Source organism: Salmo salar, chromosome 19, assembly GCF_965601325.2.
Source record: "Salmo salar chromosome 19, fSalSal1, whole genome shotgun sequence".
Lineage (NCBI taxonomy): Eukaryota > Metazoa > Chordata > Actinopteri > Salmoniformes > Salmonidae > Salmo > Salmo salar.
The window spans coordinates 89020016-89040921 of record NC_138309.1 but is presented as its reverse complement, the minus strand read 5'-3'; the positions used below and the strand labels follow the sequence as shown (position 1 = coordinate 89040921).

General features: G+C 43.0%; 1 protein-coding gene across 2 annotated transcripts in view; it reads left to right on the top strand.

Moving 5' to 3' along the window:
• Positions 1–20906, top strand: part of LOC106579751 (procollagen-lysine,2-oxoglutarate 5-dioxygenase 2) — a 129685-nt gene that overhangs the window by 47504 nt on the left and 61275 nt on the right. For both annotated transcript variants that reach the window (XM_082966025.1, XM_045702853.2), the window contains exons 4-7: positions 3003–3166; positions 8403–8515; positions 16042–16105; positions 19601–19698. In XM_082966025.1, the coding sequence (XP_082822151.1) occupies positions 3003–3166; positions 8403–8515; positions 16042–16105; positions 19601–19698 (439 nt within the window). The remainder of the gene's footprint in view (positions 1–3002; positions 3167–8402; positions 8516–16041; positions 16106–19600; positions 19699–20906) is intronic.

Genomic DNA, 20906 nt, shown 5'->3' with positions numbered 1-20906 from the left:
ACAGTACACATGTTATAACAACAGATATCTACAGTTCACATGTTATAACAACAGATATCTACAGTTCACATGTTATAACACAGATATCTACAGTTCACATGTTATAACAACAGATATCTACAGTACACATGTTATAACACAGATATCTACAGTTCACATGTTATAACAACAGATATCTACAGTACACATGTTATAACACAGATATCTACAGTTCACATGTTATAACAACAGATATCTACAGTTCACATGTTATAACAACAGATATCTACAGTTCACATGTTATAACAACAGATATCTACAGTTCACATGTTATAACAACAGATATCTACAGTACACGTGTTATAACAACAGATATCTACAGTTCACGTGTTATAACAACAGATATCTACAGTTCGCATGTTATAACACAGATATCTACAGTACACATGTTATAACAACAGATATCTACAGTACACGTGTTATAACAACAGATATCTACAGTTCACGTGTTATAACAACAGATATCTACAGTTCACATGTTATAACAACAGATATCTACAGTTCACATGTTATAACACAGATATCTACAGTTCACATGTTATAACAACAGATATCTACATGTGTGGGGTCATGGATCTCTGCCCTTTATCAGAGTGGTACAATTACATCAGTTACAGAGTGGCTAGTGTGTGTTTGTGTGTTTGCTCACATTTGTGTGTGTGTGTGTGTGTGTGTGTGTGTGTGTGTGTGTGTGTGTGTGTGTGTGTGTGTGTGTGTGTGTGTGCACGTATGAATGTGTGTGTTTGCATTCTTCTCAGGCTAAATTCTTTCCTAAATGCCTTTTTAAAGAGCAACACATTCCTTGGAAATTAGCCTATTTGACATCGATATGAGTCAGGAACATCATTGACTATAAATAGTAAATAGGTTAATTTTGGTCATAAAGTCAGTCTAGTCTTTAACGGAGTTTGGAACATCTGTGCGTCGCAACGGGTGAATAAATGGTGGAGTTTTGATTTGACGATGTCCATTTTCCCCCTCTAACATGGGGTGAACAGCTGCGGTGACTGCTCTTTATGCATTAGTATAAACAGCGAGACGGACCTGACCAGCAGCTCTGACTTTGTTTACATAAGACAACACATCGCACATTTTCTTTAATAAATAACAAACTCTTTAGTTAGATGTACAATTGAGCAACTGAAACATCTTTGGCAAATATGTAAACAATTATTACAGATTTATTGAGTTATTTTATCATTTATTCTGGGGATTTTTCATGTGGGGGGGGGGGGGGTCTTGGGGGGCAATCGTTAACCAAACGTGTAATCGGTCAGGAAACACACCTCCCAAGACTAAAATATAATTTTTGTAATGAGCAATAATAATAAAATTTAAAAAACACATATGTGCCAATCTGTTTATTCATTGGCTATTTAAAAAACACATATGTGCCAATCTGTGTATTCATTGGCTATTTAAATCCATGAATGTGTGCTGGACACCCTTGTTCAGCGTGGGGAATGTCTCACTTGTTCTCTTTATTTAACCTACCTGGTTAAATAAAGTTGAAATGTTTTCATTCAGATTTCTATCTACCGTGGAGACAGTTACGGCCCAGTTGCTAGGAGTGGTCACAGATGTTGAATAGATAAGAGGAGTTCGAGGAGGAAATGGGGGGAAGCTGTCCAGAGTAGTATAACTACGGGTCTGGATATGTATAAATATGCTGTGATTTAACCTCTACCCTCTCTTCTCTCTCTACCCTCTCCTCTCTCTCTCTCTTCTCTCTTTACCCTCTCTCTCTCCTCTCTTTACCCTCTCTTTCTCTTCTCTCTTCTCTCTCTCTCTACTCTCTCTCTACCCTCTCTCTCTTCTCTCTCTTCTCTCTCTCTTCTCTCTCTACCCTCTCTCTCTTTTCTCTCTACTCTCTCTGTACTCTCTCGTCTCTCTCTACCCTCTCTCGTCTCTCTCTACCCTCTCTCTCTACTCTCTCTCTACCCTCTCTCTCTTCTCTCTCTCTTCTCTCTCTACCCTCTCTCTCGTCTCTCTCTACCCTCTCTCTCTTCTCTCTCTACTCTCTCTCTACCCTCTCTCTCTCTCTACTCCTCTCTCTCTCTCTCTACCCTCTCTCTCTACTCTCTCTCTACCCTCTCTCTCTTCTCTCTCTTCTCTCTCTCTTCTCTCTCTACCCTCTCTCTTCTCTCTCTACCTCTCTCTTCTCTCTCTACCCTCTCTCTCTCTCTCTACCCTCTCTCTCTCTCTCTACCCTCTCTCTCGTCTCTCTCTACCCTCTCTCTCTACTCTCTCTCTACCCTCTCTCTCTCTCTCTCTCTTCTCTCTCTACCCTCTCTCTTCTCTCTCTACCCTCTCTCTTCTCTCTCTACCCTCTCTCTCTTCTCTCTCTCTCTCTCTCTTCTCTCTCTACCCTCTCTCTTCTCTCTCTACCCTCTCTCTTCTCTCTCTACCCTCCTCTATTCTCTCTCTTCTCTCTCTCTTCTCTCTCTACCCTCTCTCTTCTCTCTCTACCCTCTCTCTTCTCTCTCTACCCTCTCTCTTCTCTCTCTACCCTCTCTCTCTTCTCTCTCTACCCCCTCTCTCTTCTCTCTCTACCCTCTCTCTCTTCTCTCTCTACCCTCTCTCTCTTCTCTCTCTTTCTACCCTCTTTCTCTCTTCTCTCTCTCTACCCTCTCTCTTCTCTTCTCTCTACTCTCTCTGTTCTCTTGCTACCCTCTCTCTCTACCCTCTCTCTTCTCTTCTCTCTACTCTCTCTGTTCTCTTGCTACCCTCTCTCTCTACCCCTTCTCTCTTCTCTCTCTACCCTTTCTCTCTACCCTCTCTACCCCTTCTCTCTTCTCTCTCTACCCTTTCTCTCTTTTCTCTCTACCCTATTTCTCTCTTCTCTCTCTACCCTCTCTCTGTTCTCTCTCCTCTCTCTCTACCCCTCTCTCTCTTCTCTCTCTCTCTTCTCTCTCTACCCTCTCTCTCTTCTCTCTCTACCCCCCCATCTTCTCTCTCTCCAGTTATGATCTAATCTTCGCAGGGGGACCAGAGGAGATACTGAGGAAGTTCCAGGAAGCCAACCACAAGGTCCTGTTTGCTGCCGAGGGTTTGATCTGGCCTGATAAACGCCTACAGGACAAATACCCATCCGTCCGCAGCGGCAAACGCTTCCTCAACTCAGGAGGTGGGTCCAGAACACTGTCATCACAGAGTTTCTAAACCCAGAGGCCCAACATTGCGATACTTCCGGGACAGTTTCGTGAAGCAGACTCGACAGACCAAACCGGGGTTTGGGGTTTGGCAAGTCAATGGGAGAAATGAAAAATGTATCCTTAGCTTGTTAATTTTCTTGAAATCTGAAGACAAACCCCAGATTTGAGAATGTCTTGAGTAGCTGAAACGTTCATTACTGCAACCTTGTGAAAGTGACAAACTGACACATAAAAAAAAAAAAAAATCTAAAACAACTTTTTTGATTGGACAGCCTTTGATTTGATGTCCTGCACATGTGCAGTTCGGAGCGACATGACTGTTAGACCCGATGACGTGTTTAAGACAACTCAGAAACTCTGAACCTCCTAGTTAAAATGTGCGTATGTTTTTGTTGTTGTTGCATAGAGCTTCCTTTTGATTGATTCTGATACTTTCCAAGTAGGAAACTCAAAACCTCTTGTTTCTACAACGAGTTTCCATGCCGGAAAAGTCCCAAGGTTCCAAGTTGCCTTGAACGAAACACTACTTACAGTCCCTTTGGAAATTATTCAGACCCCTTGACTTTTTCCACATTTTGTTACGTTACAGCCTTATTCTAAAATTGATTTAATTTAATTTAATTTAAAACAATTCCTCAGCAATCTACACACCCCATAATGATAAAGTGAAAACAGGTTTTTAGAAATGTTTGCAAAAAACAGAAATACCTTATTTACGTAAGTTTAAAGACCCTTTGCTATGGAACTCGAAATTGAGCTCAGGTGCATCTTGTTTCCATTGATCATCCTTGAGATGTTTCTACAACTTGATTGGAGTCCACCTGTGATAAATTCAATTGATTGGACATGATTTGGAAAGGCACACACCTGTCTATATAAGGTCCCAAAGTTGACAGGGCATATCAGAGCAAAAACCAAGCCATGAGGTCGAAGGAATTGTCCGTAGGTTTGTGTTGAGGCACAGATCTGGGGAGAAGGGGGCCAAAAAAAGTATTCAACGTTGAATATCCCCAGGAACATAGTGGCCTCCATCATTCTTAAATCAAAGAAGTTTGGAACCACCAACACTCTTCCTAGAGCTGGCTGCCCGGCCACACTTAGCAATCAGGGGGAGAAGGGCCTTGGTCAGGAGAGGTGACCAATAACCCGATGGTCACTCTTTAATTTACAAAAATAACAAAAATAACTCCAAGATCATTCCTCTACAGCCCAGTTTAGAAGAACTCGTAGGTGATTCCTCTACAGCCCAGTTTAGAAGAACTCGTAGGTGATTCCTCTACCCCCCAGAGTTTAGAAACCCTCTACAGCTCAGAGTTTAGGAGAACTCATTGGTGATTCCTCTACCCCCCAGAGTTTAGAAACCCTCTACAGCTCAGAGTTAGAGGACCTCGGATAACTCGTAGGTGATTCCTCTACCCGCCAGAGTTTAGAAACCCTCTACACCTCAGAGTTAGAGGACCTCGGATAACTCGTAGGTGATTCCTCTACCCGCCAGAGTTTAGAAACCCTCTTCAGCCCAGAGTTTAGGAGAACTCATAGGTCGTCCCTCTACAGCCCAGAGTTTAGGAGAACTCATAGGTCGTCCCTCTACAGCCCAGAGTTTAGGAGAACTCATAGGTCGTCCCTCTACAGCCCAGAGTTTAGGAGAACTCATTGGTCGTCCCTCTACAGCCCAGAGTTTAAGAGAACTCATAGGTCGTCCCTCTACAGCCCAGAGTTTAGGAGAACTCATAGGTCGTCCCTCTACAGCCCAGAGTTTAGGAGAACTCATAGGTCGTCCCTCTACAGCCCAGAGTTTAGGAGAACTCATAGGTCGTCCCTCTACAGCCCAGAGTTTAGGAGAACTCATTGGTCGTCCCTCTACAGCCCAGAGTTTAAGAGAACTCATAGGTCATCCCTCTACAGCCCAGAGTTTAGGAGAACTCATTGGTCGTCCCTCTACAGCCCAGAGTTTAAGAGAACTCATAGGTCGTCCCTCTACAGCCCAGAGTTTAGGAGAACTCATAGGTCGTCCCTCTACAGCCCAGAGTTTAGGAGAACTCATAGGTCATCCCTCTACAGCCCAGAGTTTAGGAGAACTCATTGGTCGTCCCTCTACAGCCCAGAGTTTAGGAGAACTCATAGGTCGTCCCTCTACAGCCCAGAGTTTAGGAGAACTCATTGGTCGTCCCTCTACAGCCCAGAGTTTAAGAGAACTCATAGGTCGTCCCTCTACAGCCCAGAGTTTAGGAGAACTCATAGGTCGTCCCTCTACAGCCCAGAGTTTAGGAGAACTCATTGGTCGTCCCTCTACAGCCCAGAGTTTAAGAGAACTCATAGGTCGTCCCTCTACAGCCCAGAGTTTAGGAGAACTCATTGGTCGTCCCTCTACAGCCCAGAGTTTAAGAGAACTCATAGGTCGTCCCTCTACAGCCCAGAGTTTAGGAGAACTCATAGGTCGTCCCTCTACAGCCCAGAGTTTAGGAGAACTCATAGGTCATCCCTCTACAGCCCAGAGTTTAGGAGAACTCATTGGTCGTCCCTCTACAGCCCAGAGTTTAGGAGAACTCATAGGTCGTCCCTCTACAGCCCAGAGTTTAAGAGAACTCATAGGTCGTCTCTCTACAGCCCAGAGTTTAGGAGAACTCATAGAACTCACAGATCAAGAATGAGGTCAGTCCTTTGAACGATAGCACTTGACGTGACTCTAACTTTTGTCACCGTTCCTGAAAGACACTGCTCTTCTGTGTCAACACTGATTGCTCGTAGAGGAAGGACAACACACACACAGAGATTGTGTGTTCACGTAGAGAGAATACAAACAATAGAGAATGTGTTTTCTCTGTAAACTTCACGAACGGGGCACTGGGACGGTCACCAAGGTCTTTCCTGTCTGGAGGACGGTAGGTAATTGTGATGATTCGGCTAAACTGCAGGTCTTCTGCATCTCATTCATCACCTCCAATAGACCAACGAGAGGACAATCCTGTTGACTTACTCCTTACATCCAGAACTGTGTTATGATGATTGCTGTGTAGTGTGTAAACATCCTAATGCTATTTTTATTTAGAACGGTTGATTATTGTTGTTTCCTGTAGTCCCCTCTCAGCCTGGCCTCTATAAAGCCTGTAGCTTGATAGCAGCTTCTGGTGCATGGCTGTCATTAAGTTGACATGTTTATTTGTCTTGGTCCCCCCCCCCCCCCCGTGGGCCGTACTCTGCAACAAATTACAGGTTGTGTTTGTGTCTCTGAGGCCAGGAGAGGGCAGGCTGCCGGCCCACATCACCCAGGGGCCAAACTAACCACACCACCCAGGGGCCAAACTAACCACACCACCCAGGGACCTAACTAACCACACCACCCAGGGGCCAAACTAACCACACCACCCAGGGACCTAACTAACCACATCACCCAGGGACCAAACTAACAGGGACAGGTCCTGATGACTGTCTCTGTTCTATTTTATTTGGACCTGGTCTGGAGTGTCACGGAGAGGTGAAACCTTGGTTTGTTTGGGGAATGGTATGACAGGAGAGGGGTGAATTTAGAGTCGGTCAGAACTGGAAAGTAGGTGAGGTTAGAGTCAGAGCAGGAGAGGGGTGAGTTTAGAGTCAGAGCAGGAGAGGGGTGCGTTTAGAGTCAGAGCAGGAGAGGGGTGAGTTTAGAGTCAGGACAGGACAGGAGAGGGGTGAGTTTAGAGTCAGGACAGGACAGGAGAGGGGTGTTTAGAGTAAGGACAGGACAGGAGAGGGGTGAGTTTAGAGTCAGGACAGGAGAGGGGTGAGTTGAGAGTCAGAGCAGGAGAGGGGTGTTTAGAGTCAAGAGAGGGGTGAGTTTAGAGTCAGGACAGGAGAGGGGTGAGTTTAGAGTCAAGAGAGGGGTGAGTTGAGAGTCAGAGCAGGAGAGGGGTGAGTTTAGAGTCAAGAGAGGGGTGAGTTGAGAGTCAGAGCAGGAGAGGGGTGTTTAGAGTCAGAGCAGGAGAGGGGTGTTTAGAGTCAGGACAGGACAGGAGAGGGGTGTTTAGAGTCAGGACAGGACAGGAGAGGGGTGTTGAGAGTCAGGACAGGAGAGGGGTGTTTAGAGTCAGGACAGGACAGGAGAGGGGTGTTTAGAGTCAGGACCATCGTTTTCACCAGGAGGCTTGACTTGGTTCCCCAGTAGATGTGGTCATGTGGCTTTATACACTACACGACCAAAAGTATGTGGACACCTGCTCGTCGAACATCTCATTCCAAAATCATGGGCATTAATATGGAGTTGGTTCCCCCTTTGCTGCTATAACAGCCTCACCTCTTCTGGGAAGGCTTTCCACTAGATGTTGGAACATTGCTGCGGGCTCCACAAGAGCATTAGTGAGGTCGGGCACTGATGTTGGGTGATTAGGCCTGGCTCGCATTCGGCGTTCACATTCATCCCAAAGGTGTTCGATGGGGTTGAGGTCAGGGCTCTGTACAGGCCAGTCAAGTTCTTCCACACCGATCTCGACAAACCATCTCCCCGCGACGAGCTTTACACCACTCCAGCCGACACTTGGCATTGTGCATGGTGATCTTAGGCTTGTGTGTGGCTGTTCGGCCATGGAAACCCATTTCATGAAGCTCCAGACGAACAGTTCTTGTTGCTTCCAGAGGCAGTATAGTACTTGGCAGTGAGTCTTTCAACCGAGGACCGATGATTTTTACGTGCAACGCTCTTCAGCACTCTGCGGCCCCGTTCTGTGGGCTTGTGTGGCCTACCACTTAGCTGAGCCGTTGTTGCTCCTAGACGTTTCCACTTCACAATAACAGCACTTACAGTTGACCGGGGGCAGCTCTAGCAGGGCAGAAATCTGACGAACTGACATGTTGGAAAGGTGTCATCCTATGACGGTGCCACGTTGAAAGTCACTGAGCTCCTCAGTACGGGCCAATGTTTGTCTATACTACAGTTTGTCTATACTACAGCACAATCACCCACAGTTCACCCCATACTACAGCATAATGACCCACAGTACACCCCATACTACAGCATAATCACCCACAGTTCACCCCATACTACAGCACAATCACCCAGTACACCCCATACTACAGCACAATCACCCACAGTACACCCCATACTACAGCACAATCACCCACAGTACACCCCATACTACAGCACAATCACCCACAATACTTTGTTTTATAGGACCCACATTTTTTTTTGTTTTAACTCAATCTGGGTTTTTAACTCTGTCTGTTTTGAACCCCTAGGCATCATGGGTTACGCCCCGTATGTGAACAAGCTCGTCGAGCAGTGGAACCTTCACGAGAACGATGACGACCAGCTGTTCTACACCAAAATATACCTGGACCCTCAACAGAGGGTGAGTAATGGTCCCGTGTAATTCACATCCTAAAACTCTTATTTTTTTTCTTTCTTCTAATATACCTGGGACTTTTCTATCGGGTAAATGCTCAGGAATGTGCTTCAGTATATACATTATTGCGGTTCCTACGGTTGCTACGGTGACTGTATTATCGCCACGCCAGAAGTCATGAGTCACGACCGCAGTAAAATTACACGTGACCGTTGAGTTCATGTTTAATCTCCTCTTATGCATTCTGGACATGTGTTGGTAATACACAACTCGCTAACGAACGTCAGGTCCTAATGGCCTGGTACTCAGGGCTCTATTATTTAAAATCACATCAAACACCTTTCATCAAAGCGGTATCGTGCTTTTAAAACTCACCCTTCGCTGTGATGAACAATTTAAAGAAAGAAGTTTGACAACAGGTTGAAACAAAGTGGAGAAGGTGGTTGTTTTAATGTTGTTTCACAGCCTAACACAACGAAACGGACAGCGCTTTCACAGGCGATGATTCCTTCAAAACATAAAAAAAAAAAAAGACAGCAAGAGTCGCAGCACAAAATGAAGAAATAAAAACAGCACTAAAATGTGTATTGGTTAGTTTCACCACTGTTGTTAGGGAAAACAGATGTTATTTCTATGTAAAATATTCTCTAACAAGTGTTGTTTTTGTACTCAATGGTGGATCTATTCAGAATTATTTAAGAGATATGCACGTTGGAGCGTAGGCTTATGGAGCCCAAGCCGAAAATAAACCGAATTAAAATTATGATTGTGCCGTTCGTTATACAATACATAGCCTACTGCATATTACGCACGGCAGAGAAACATACAACTAAACCGATTTAAGATGCCTTTCGTACATAATTGGTTTAGCCTAGACTCCAAAATTAAACACATTTGATTAATCACCTTTTGACTGTCATTGTCATTATCATTATCGACCGGTTTACCTTATGCTACGCTCCACAATGTCTATCCGCGAATCTGGCAGAGGACGTATAGCCCCAGGCTTTTGGTTCATTGATTGTGCAGGGCGACGTACTGTTAGCTAACAATTCTATTGAATTTTGTATTTTGATTTTGAATATAGCCTAGTAATAGGGATTAGTTTAATGTTTCCATAATTAATAGGCCGACGCATTAAATTATACCTTTAGCCTCTACAAGATATCTCACCACCTCCTCCTCTCTCTCTCTCTCTCTCTCTCTCTCTCTCTCTCTCTCTCTTTTATTTTCCGTTCTCGAGCACTCAGAGGGGCTGTCAACAGTTTAGTGAAAATATGTTTCGTTATGAATACATGTTACTATCGATGTTGCTGAATGTATTTGACTTTGTTTCTCACTGGTTAGCTGCAGGAACAAGGTTGGAGAGCCCACAGAGTTTGGACAGGAAATCAACTGTCTGGCAGTGAGAGCCCCTCTCGCTGATGTGTGGAGGGAAATAAATCCTGTTTTATTTATTTCTCAGCTGCTCATATTAAGCACAGCTCTGCTATGATACCTAAGTAGCCTACCAGGCATTATTGAAAAACGGACCGGTGTTTGTACCTTTAATGAAAATCACCTTCCGGGTTTTAAAACCATAGAAATGAAAAACAACAAAACTATGTTTAAACTAGTCTGAAGAGAATAGAAATTTACATGAGCGCCACAATGCCTATTCCACCCATGCTCTACCAAGGTTTTACAGCTTCTACGGTAGCTACTGTGTGTTGGTCAATTGTACTTCAAACAATGTACAGTTGAAGTCGGAAGTTTACATACACCTTAGCCAAATACATTTAAACTCAGTTTTTCACAATTCCTGACATTTAATCCTAGTTAAAATTCCCTGTCTTAGGTCAGTTAGGATCACCACTTTATTTTAAGAATGTGATATGTCAGAATTATAGTTTAGAGAATTATTTATTTCAGCTTGTATTTCTTTCATCACATTCCCAGGGGGTCAGAAGTTTACGTACACTCAGTTAGTATTTGGTAGCATTGCCTTTAAATTGTTTAACTTGGGTCAAACGTTTTGGGTAGCCTTCCACAAGCTTCCCACAATAAGTTGGGTGAATTTTGGCCCATTCCTCCTGACAGAGCTGGTGTAACTGAGTCAGGTTTGAAGGCCTCCTTGCTCGCACACGTTTTTTCAGTTCTGCCCACACATTTTCTATAGGATTGAGGTCAGGGCTTTGTGATGGCCACTCCAATACCTTGACTTTGTTGTCCTTAAGCCATTTTGCCACAACTTTGGAAGTACGCTTGGGGTCATTATCCATTTGGAAGACCCATTTGCGACCAAGCTTTAACTTCCTGACTGATGTCTTGAGATGTTGCTTCAATATATCCACATAATTTTCTTCCCTCATTATGCCATCTATTTTGTGAAGTGCACCAGTCCCTCCTGCATTAAAGCACCCCCACAAAATGATGCTGCCACCCCCGTGCTTCACGGTTGGGATGGTGTTCTTCGGCTTGCAAGCATCCCCCTTTTTCCTTCAAACACAACAATGGTCATTATAGCCAAAGAGTTCTATTTTTGTTTCATCAGACCAGAGGACATTTCTCCAAAAAGTACGATCTTTGTGCAGTTGCAAACCGTAATCTGGCATTTTTTTATGGCGGTTTTGGAGTAGTGGCTTCTTCCTTGCTGAGCGGCCTTTCAGGTTATGGCAATATAGGGTTTGCTCCATCATTTTCACAAGGTCCTTTGCAGTTGTTCTGGGATTGATTTGCACTATTCGCACCCAAGTACATTCATCTCTAGGAGACAGAACTCGTCTCCTTCCTGAGCGGTATGACGGCTGCGTGGTCCCATGGTGTTTATACTTGTGTACTATTGTTTGGACAGATGAATGTGGTACCTTCAGGCATTTGAAAATTGCTCCCAAGGATGAACCAGATTTGTGGAGGTCTACAATTCTTTTTCTGAGGTTTTGGCTGATTTCTTTTGATTTCCCCATGATGTCAAGCAAAGAGGCACTGAGTTTGAAGGTAGGCCTTGAAATACATCCACAGGTATACCTCCATTTGACTCAAATATTGTCAGTTAGCATATCAGAAGCTTCTAAAGCCATGACATAATTTTCTGGATTTTTCCAAGCTGTTTAAAGGCACAGTCAACTTAGTGTATGTTAACTTCTGACCCACTGGAATTGTGATACAGTGAATTATAAGTGAAATAATCTGTCTGTAAACCATTGTTGGAAAAATTACCTGTGTCATGCACAAAGTAGATGTCCTCACCGACTTGCCAAAACTATAGTTTGTTAACAAGAAATTTGTGGAGTGGTTGAAAAATGAGTTTTAATGACTCCAACCTAGGTGTATGTAAACTCCCGACTTCAACTTTTTCTTATATGCTTCACAATCTAAAATGCAAAAATAAATGAAAATACTTTAAAGGGAAATTTTCAAAAATGTTCAACTTCATATTCATCATCTCCAGCAGGTGCTCAAAGTATTGGGACACAGTTTTGGTTGTTTTGGCTCTATACTCCAGCACTTTGCATTTGAAATGGTAACAGGTGAACCATTTAGAAATGACAGCACTTCTTGTATATAGTCCCCCCCGTTTTAGGGACCAAATGTATTGGGACTTATGTCTATCAAAGTAGTAAAATATGAAGTATTTAGTCTCATATTCACAGCACGCAATGACTACATACAATGGCACACTTCTATGTTTTGTAGTAAAAAATATAGAGGAAGATACAGTGCAGAATTTTTTTGATTTATTTGGATTTCATGTAATGGACATACACAAAATAGTCCAAATTGGTGAAGTGAAATGAAAAAAATATAAAAAAAATAAAAAAGTGAAAAGTGCTGCATGCATATGTATTCACCCCCTTTGCTGTGAAGCCCCTAAATAAGATCTGGTGCAACCAATTACCTTCAGAAGTCACATAATTATTTAAGTGAAGTCCACCTGTGTGAATCTAAGTGCTGCATGATCTGTCACATGATCTCAGTATATATACACCTGTTCTGAAAGGCCCCAGAGTCTGCAACACCACTAAGCAAGGGGCACCACCAAGCAAGCAGCACCATGAAGACCAAGTTGCTCTCCAAACAGGTCAGGGACAAAGTTGTGGAGAAGTACAGATCAGGGTTGGGTTCTAAAAAATATCAGAAACGTTGAACATCCCACGGAGCACCATTAAATCAGTTATTAAAAAATGGAAAGAATATGGCACCACAACAAACCTGCCAAGAGAGGGCCGCCCACCAAAACTCACGGACCAGGCAAGAAGGGCATTAATCAGAGAGGCAACAGAGAGACGTAAGATAACCCTGAAGGAGCTGCAAAGCTCCACAGCGGAGATTGGAGTATCTGTCCATAGGACCACTTTAAGCCGTACACTCCACAGAGCTGGGCTTTACAGAAGAGTGGCCAGAAAAAAGCTGTTGCTTAAAGAAACACTTGGTGTTTGCCAAAAGGCATGTGGGAGACTCCCCAAACATATGGAAGAAGGTACTTTGGTCAGATGAGACTAAGATTTAGCTTTTTGGCCATCAAGGAAAATGCTATGTCTGGTGCAAACCCAACACCTCTCATCACCCCGAGAATAGCATCCCCACAGTGAAGTATGGTGGAGGCAGCTTCATGCTGTGGGGATGTTTTTCATCGGCAGGGACTGGGAAACTGGTCAGAATTGAAGGAATGATGGATGATGCTAAATACAGGGAAATTATTGACGGAAACCTGTTTCAGTCTTCTGGAGATTTCAGACTGGGACGGAGGTTCACCTTCCAGCAGGACAATGACCCTAAGCATACTGCTAAAGCAACACTCGAGTGGTTTAACCTCTTACATCTAGACATTCCGCTAGCGGAACACCTGCTCCAATATCCAGTGATGGGCGTGGCGCGAAATACAAAGTCCTCGAAAATCCAAAAACTTCCATTTTTCAAACATATGACTATTTTACACCATTTTAAAGACAAGACTCTCCTTTATCTAACCACACTGTCCGATTTCAAAAAGGCTTTACAGCGAAAGCATAACATTAGATTATGTCAGCAGAGTACCCAGCCAGAAATAATCAGACACCCATTTTTCAAGCTAGCATATAATGTCACAAAAAACAAAACCACAGCTAAATGCAGCACTAACCTTTGATGATCTTCATCAGATGACACTCCTAGGACATTATGTTATACAATACATGCATGTTTTGTTCAATCAAGTTCATATTTATATCAAAAAACAGCTTTTTACATTAGCGTGTGACGTTCAGAACTAGCATACCCACCAAAACTTCCAGTGAATTTACTAAATTACTCACGATAAACGTTCACAAAAAACATAACAATTATTTTAAGAATTATAGATACAGAACTCCTTTATGCAATCGCTATGTCCGATTTTAAAATAGCTTTTCGGTGAAAGCACATTTTGCAATATTCTGAGTAGATAGCTCGCCATCACGGGCTAGCTATTTTGACACCCACCAAGTTTTGCCCTCACCAAACTCAGATTTACTATAAGAAAAATTGGATTACCTTTGCTGTTCTTCGTCAGAATGCACTCCCAGGACTTCTACTTCAATAACAAATGTTGGTTTGGTTCCAAATAATCCATAGTTATATCCAAATAGCGGCGTTTTGTTGTGCGTTCAAGACACTATCTGAAGGGTGACGAAGGGTGATGCGCCCGACGCGTTTCGTGACAAAAAATTTCAAAATATTCCATTACCGTACTTCGAAGCATGTCAAACGCTGTTTAAAATCAATTTTTATGCGATTTTTCTCGTAAAAAAGCGATAATATTCCGACCGGGAGTCGTTGTTTTCGTTCAAAGACTGAAAATAAAAACATGGAGTCTTCTCGTGCACGCGCCCCCAGTCTCATTGTTCTCAGATCGACCACTATCCAAATGCGCTACTGTTTTTCAGCCATGGGCTGCAAAGGCATCATTCCCCATTCTGCTGCCTTCTGAGAGCCTATGGGAGCCGTAGGAAGTGTCACGTTACAGCAGAGATCCTCAGTTTTCAAAAGAGAGTGTAGAAGGCCAAGAAATGGTCAGAGAGGGCACTTCCTGTTTGGAATCTTCTCAGGTTTTGGCCTGCCATATGAGTTCTGTTATACTCACAGACACCATTCAAACAGTTTTAGAAACTTTGGAGTGTTTTCTATCCAAAGCTAATACTTATATGCATATTCTAGTTTCTGGGCAGGAGTAATAATCAGATTAAATCGGGTACGTTTTTTATCCGGCCGTGAAAATACTGCCCCCTATCCATAACAGGTTAAGGGGAAACATTTAAATGTCTTGGAATGACCTAGTCGAAACCCAGACCTCAATCCAATTGAGAATCTGTGGTATGACTTAAAGATTGCTGTACATCAGCGAAACCCATCCAATTTGAAGGAGCCGGAGCAGTTTTGCCTTGAAGAATGGGCAAAAGTCCCAGTGGCTAGATGTGCCAAGCTTATAGAGACATACCCCAAGAGACTTGCAGCTGTAATTGCTGCAACAGGTGGCTCTACAAAGTATTGACTTTGGGGGGTGAATAGTTATGCATGCTCAAGTTTTCTGTTTTTTTTGGTCTTATTTCTTAATTGTTTCACAAAAAAATATTTGCATCCTCATAGTGGTAGGCGTGTTGTGAACAATACATCACGTGAAGCAGCCAACACTGTCAGTAAGAGTGTCCATGATTGAGAATTTGAATGAAGAGATGGAGATAAAACTGTCCAGTTTGAGTGTTTTGTTGCAGCTCGTTCCAGTCGCCGGCTGCAGCGAACTGAAAAGAGGAGCGACCCTTTCTGCTGCGCGCTGTAAACGGGACACACTGAAACAGCGCAGCTGATGTTGAATTCACGGACACTAGCGCATCAGGCTGTAATTTCATAAAGTAGATGAATCAACTGTTGACTCATTTAAACTCGCTTGTGTCCTATTTCGGGTCCGTGGGCCTTGTGTTTGACATGTGTGCACTAATCTATTAGCCAGGTTAAGACTGACTTGTGATCACCCCCCCCCTCCTCCTCCTGCTAGTCTGACTGTATTGACATTTCCTGCCTTAGTTACAGTCGTCTATTTTCATCAAAATATTGAGTAATTGTAACTGAAACAGTTCATCACGAATGTGTTGAGGCAGCAATGATTTACAACCTGATAGCAATATGTTTTAGGGATTGCCAAGAAATGTATTGGTGAATTATATATTAATCATGCATTGAAAGTAAATATAAATATTCTGACAACTATGGAATGTTGAGTCACATAGAACCTATTTTTAAAACCTCTTATAAAGTTGGTTTTTTTGAAGCATGAAATGGGAATACGATATCTCGGACTGATATTATTAAGGAATGTGTTCAGTATAGACATAGACATACCTGGAGCCTTTACAGAGGGTAAGTGCTGTAAGTACCGTTTACATCATGGTCATGATAACTGGAACTGTAACCAGGATTGTTATCCCACCACATGTCCTCGTAAAATGCCTGAAAACACATCATACCCCAGAAGACAAACCGATTAAAATAACCAGACGATTTCACTCCTCATTTTTTTTAATGTTCTTTATGTTTTTCAGGAGAGTTTGAACATGAGCTTGGACCACAAGTCTCAGATTTTCCAGAATTTAAATGGAGCAATTGGTGAGTTACAACAGCAAGCCCTTACTAGGGCAAAATGGGGTATGTTTTGCCGTCTCTTTACGTTCAGCATCACTCCGTCAAGGGAAAAATGGTGTTCTTTCAAACAATGATATCTACATATATTTCATGATGTTGTCTATCCCTGGAAATAATCAGAATTAATTTAAACATAACAGTTTTGTTTCTTGGCACAACATACCCCGGGTATGGGGTACGTTTAGAATGGGGACAGGGTAAGTTGAGCCGTCATTTGGGTACGTGGGTGATGGTGTCTTGTGCTGGTAGGATAAAGTTTAATTCATGTAATGGGGGTGTGGTATATTGTATATCTTAAATGTATGCCTACATACCTGATGTAGATCTCTCTGTTTCAATATCACTTAACCTTCCATTTCTTGACCAGTTGTCTGGGACAGGGATGATATTTTGATGTGCCAATTCGTAGGCAAGTTCTCTGCATTTGACGTTAGTAAGCTCATGAAAACTGGTCTGCGAGATTTTTTTTATATGTTTATCAAGCTCAGACTCCATGTCATCAGATAAGACATTGTGAATTCCTCTGCTAGTCTGTCGCAGCCTCTCTTCACAAAGTTCCTTGTTTGTTTAATTTTAGTTCGTCCACCTCTTCAGAGTCATTCGATCTTATTTCTTCATTCCTTGCTGCTGCTCAAATGGACTTCTTCTCTCACTTCCTTGGCTGCTCTCTGGAATCTCAAGGGGGGGGGGGGGGGGGCTAGATCCCAGCTTGTTTTACGTTTGTATACGCGGGGCATGATGATGATGATGATGTCTGCCCCAAGGCCATTGGCTCAACTTACGATGATGTCTGCTCTGTACCAATAAAAATGCTCCATCTTGAGTTCATATACGTGACACAATGCAACATACACATCATATGATGCATAAAACTGACCGAATGTGATCATCATTTGTATGTTGGCCATTGGCTCAATTTACCCCATGGCCATTGGCTCAATTTACCCCATGGCCATTGGCTCAACTTACCCCATGGCCATTGGCTCAACTTACCCCATGGCCATTGGCTCAACTTACCCCATGGCCATTGGCTCAACTTACCCCATGGCCATTGGCTCAACTTACCCCATGGCCATTGGCTCAACTTACCCCATGGCCATTGGCTCAACTTACCCCATGGCCATTGGCTCAACTTACCCCATGGCCATTGGCTCAATTTACCCCATGGCCATTGGCTCAATTTACCCCATGGCCATTGTGACTACAGCATATTAGCCCACACAGCTAAAAGGATGACCTGTCATGGTTTACAACCTCCTATTGTAGCTTATAGAGACCCCTGACTGATTTACAAAACATTTGACTTTGGTAAATAAAAGCATGATAAAAACCTTTTACACAATACAGTGCATTCAGCAAGTATTCAGTTGCCTTGACTTTTTCCACATTTTGTTACATTAAAGCCTTATTCTAAAATTGTTTAAATATTTTTTTTCGGATTAATTTACACACAATACCCCATAATGACAAAGTGAAAAAAAGTTTTATTTGTTTTATTTTAGCAAATGTATTACCAATACAATACAAATTTTTTTTCTCCTTTATTTACATAAGTATTCAGACTCTTTGCTATGAGACTTGAAATTGAGCTCAGGTGCATCCTGTTTCCATTGATCATCCTTGAGATGTTTCTACAACTTGATTGGAGTCCACCTGTGGTAAATTCAATTCATTGGACATGATTTGGAAAGGCACACACCTGTCTATATAAGGTCCCACAGTTGACAGTGCATTTCAGAACAAAAACCAAGCCATGAGGTCAAAGGAATTGTCCGTAAAGCTCAGAGACAGGATTGTGTCGAGGCACAGATCTGGGGAAGGGTACTAAAACATTTCTGCAGCATTGAAGGTCCCCAAGAACACAGTGGCCTCCATCATTCTTAAATGGAAGAAGTTTGGAACCATCAAGACTTTTCTTAGAGCTGGCCGCCCGGCCAAACTGACCAAGAACCCGAATGTCACTCTGACAGAGATCCATAGTTCCTCTGTGGAGATGGGAGAACCTTCCAGAAGGACAACCATCTCTGCAGCACTCTACCAGTCAGGCCTTTATGGTAGAGTGGCCAGACGGAAGACACTCCTCAGTAAAAGGCACATGACAGTCCACTTGGAGTTTGCCAAAAGGCACCTAAAAGCACTCTCAGACCATGAGAAACAATATTCTCTGGTCTGATGAAACCAACATTGAACTCTTTGTCCTGAATGCCAAGCATCACATATCTGGAGGGAACCTGGCACCATCCCTACTGTGAAGCATGGTGGTGGCAGAATCATGCTGTGGGGATGTTTTTCAGCGGCAGGGACTTGCCGCTGAACAGATCGAAGTACAGAGAGATCCTTGATAAAAAACCTGCTTTCAAGTGCTACGGACCTCAGCCTGGGGCAAAGGTTCACCTTCCAACAGGACAACGACCCTAAGCACACAGCCCCAAAAAATGTAGGCGTAGCTTCGGGACAAGTCTCTTAATGTTCTTGAGTGGCCCAGCCAGAGCCCGGACTTGAACCTGATCGAAATCTCTTGAGAGACCTGAAAATAGCTGTGCAGCAACGCTCCCCATCCAACCTGACAGAGCTTGAGAGGATCTGCAGAGAATAATTGGAGAAGCAGATGTGACAAGCTTATAGCGTCATACCCAAGAAGACTCGAGGCTGTAATCGCTGCCAAATGTGCATTTTTATTATATTTTATACATTTGCAAAAATGTTTTAAAAAAAAGTTTTTTTTTGCTTTGTCATTATGAGGTATTGTGTGTAGATTGATGAGGGGAAAAAAAACAATTTCATCCATTTTAGAATAAGGCTGTAACAACAAAAATATGTATTAAGTCAAGGGGTCTGAATACTTTCCGAATTCACTCCTTTGGCTTGGTGAAAGTCTGTTTCTTGGGCCTAACTTGCTTGCCACTTTTTTCCATGTGGTTTCCTCCTTCACAGACTTCATGAAATGAAATGATGAACCTTTTCCTAAATATTTGGTCAAATTATACATTTTGTGTATGGTTTCCTAGAAACATGGGGTGGCTCAACTAAACCTTTGGCTCACTTTACCCCTCTATCCCCTGCTGTAAACCGTTTCCTGTTTGTCTTTTAAACTCTCAGGTTTCTGGAGTCTGTGTTCTTTAAACTGCTCCCGGTTTCTTATCTCCAGCCGATGAAAATTAAACTCAGGAAAAGTATTTATAGATTTTGGAATTGTACCAATCTGTAAAAACAACGTTTAGCATTTTCACGACCTTATTCACAGAGAGAGACTACATTTTAATAGACAGATACTGAGTTCTGTTTTTGCCTGTGACTGTGTATTTTGCCAAAGAGCCAAAGAGCCAGACAGAATCCAGACAGAGCCTTGTGACAGCCAGATAAATAAAGGGTTGGGATTATGTTTAGATACTGTAAGGCCCTGCCCCAGTAGCCAGCATAATAAACCCTGTTCTTCTGTTCTCCTGTCTCTCCCTAAAGACGAAGTTCTTCTGAAGTTTGGGACGGAGAGAGTACGAGTCAGAAACACCGTGTACGACACACTGCCAGTGATCGTCCATGGAAACGCCAACACCAAAGTGAGTAAGACATTATTCATGTTTACAAGTGTAATGGCTGTGCTCAATGCAATGGCACTTATAAATGTAGATCCTTCAAACATCCCCAAACAGGGAAACAGATCCCAATCAAAGGTGTTATTACGTGTTCCACTAAGGCAGTTATTTATCTTATAACTTGTCCTTGTGGTAAAAATGATGTGAGTAAAACAAAGCGTGAATTAAAAGTACATATCTCAGAGCATCGTAGCACCATTAGGTGGTAAAACTCGACTTACCCAGTTGCGGCCCACTTTTTGGAAGCAAACCACTCGATTTCGTCTCTGCGTTATATTGGCATCGAACATGTCACCCTCCCTAGGAGAGGGGGTGACCTTGATAATGTATTGTTAAAATGAGAGGCTGCCTGGATCTTTAACTTAAAGACCCGCGCTCCCTTCGGTCTCAACATAGACTTTGATCTGAAGCCATTCTTGTGATTATTGTGACTTTGCCATTGTAATTGTTTGTAAGCTTGTGTAGTCTAAAATGAATCTATGATCGTATGCTATCCATTTTTTTTTTTTTTTTGTATGCTGTTCTTTGTATGCCATTTTTATATTTGAGAATTAACCAATGATATTAGGCCTCATTTGGCCATGATTACAGACACCTGTGTGTCTTTTGACACTATACAAACGAGTCATCCCACAGTGTCCGGACGTGCTTGTTGCACCCTCGACAACTACTATGATTATTATTATTTGACCATGCTGGTCATTTATGAACATTTGAACATCTTGTCCATGTTCTGTTATAATATCCACCCGGCACAGCCAGAAGAGGACTGGCCACCCCTCATAGTTTCTGTCCAAAATGTGCTGAAACATCTCTAGAGTCAAGGTTGGAGGAATGGTTGGGATGGTTGGGATGGTTGGGATGGTTAGAATCTGTGTGGGGGAACTTCACTGGAATCCAACATTTAGTGTCACTCCCTCCTCATCTCTCCCTCCCTCACTCCCTCCTCATCTGTACCTCCCTCACTCCCTTCTCTCACTACATCCCTCTCCCTCCCTCACTCCCTTCTCTTACTACATCCCTCTCCCTCCCTCACTCCCTCCTCTCACTCCATCCTCATCTCTCCCTCCCTCACTCCCTTCTCTCACTACATCTCTCTCCCTCCCTCACTCCCTTGTCTCCCTCCATCCAACCAACCAACCCTCCCTCTCTCTCTCTCTCTCCCTCCACCC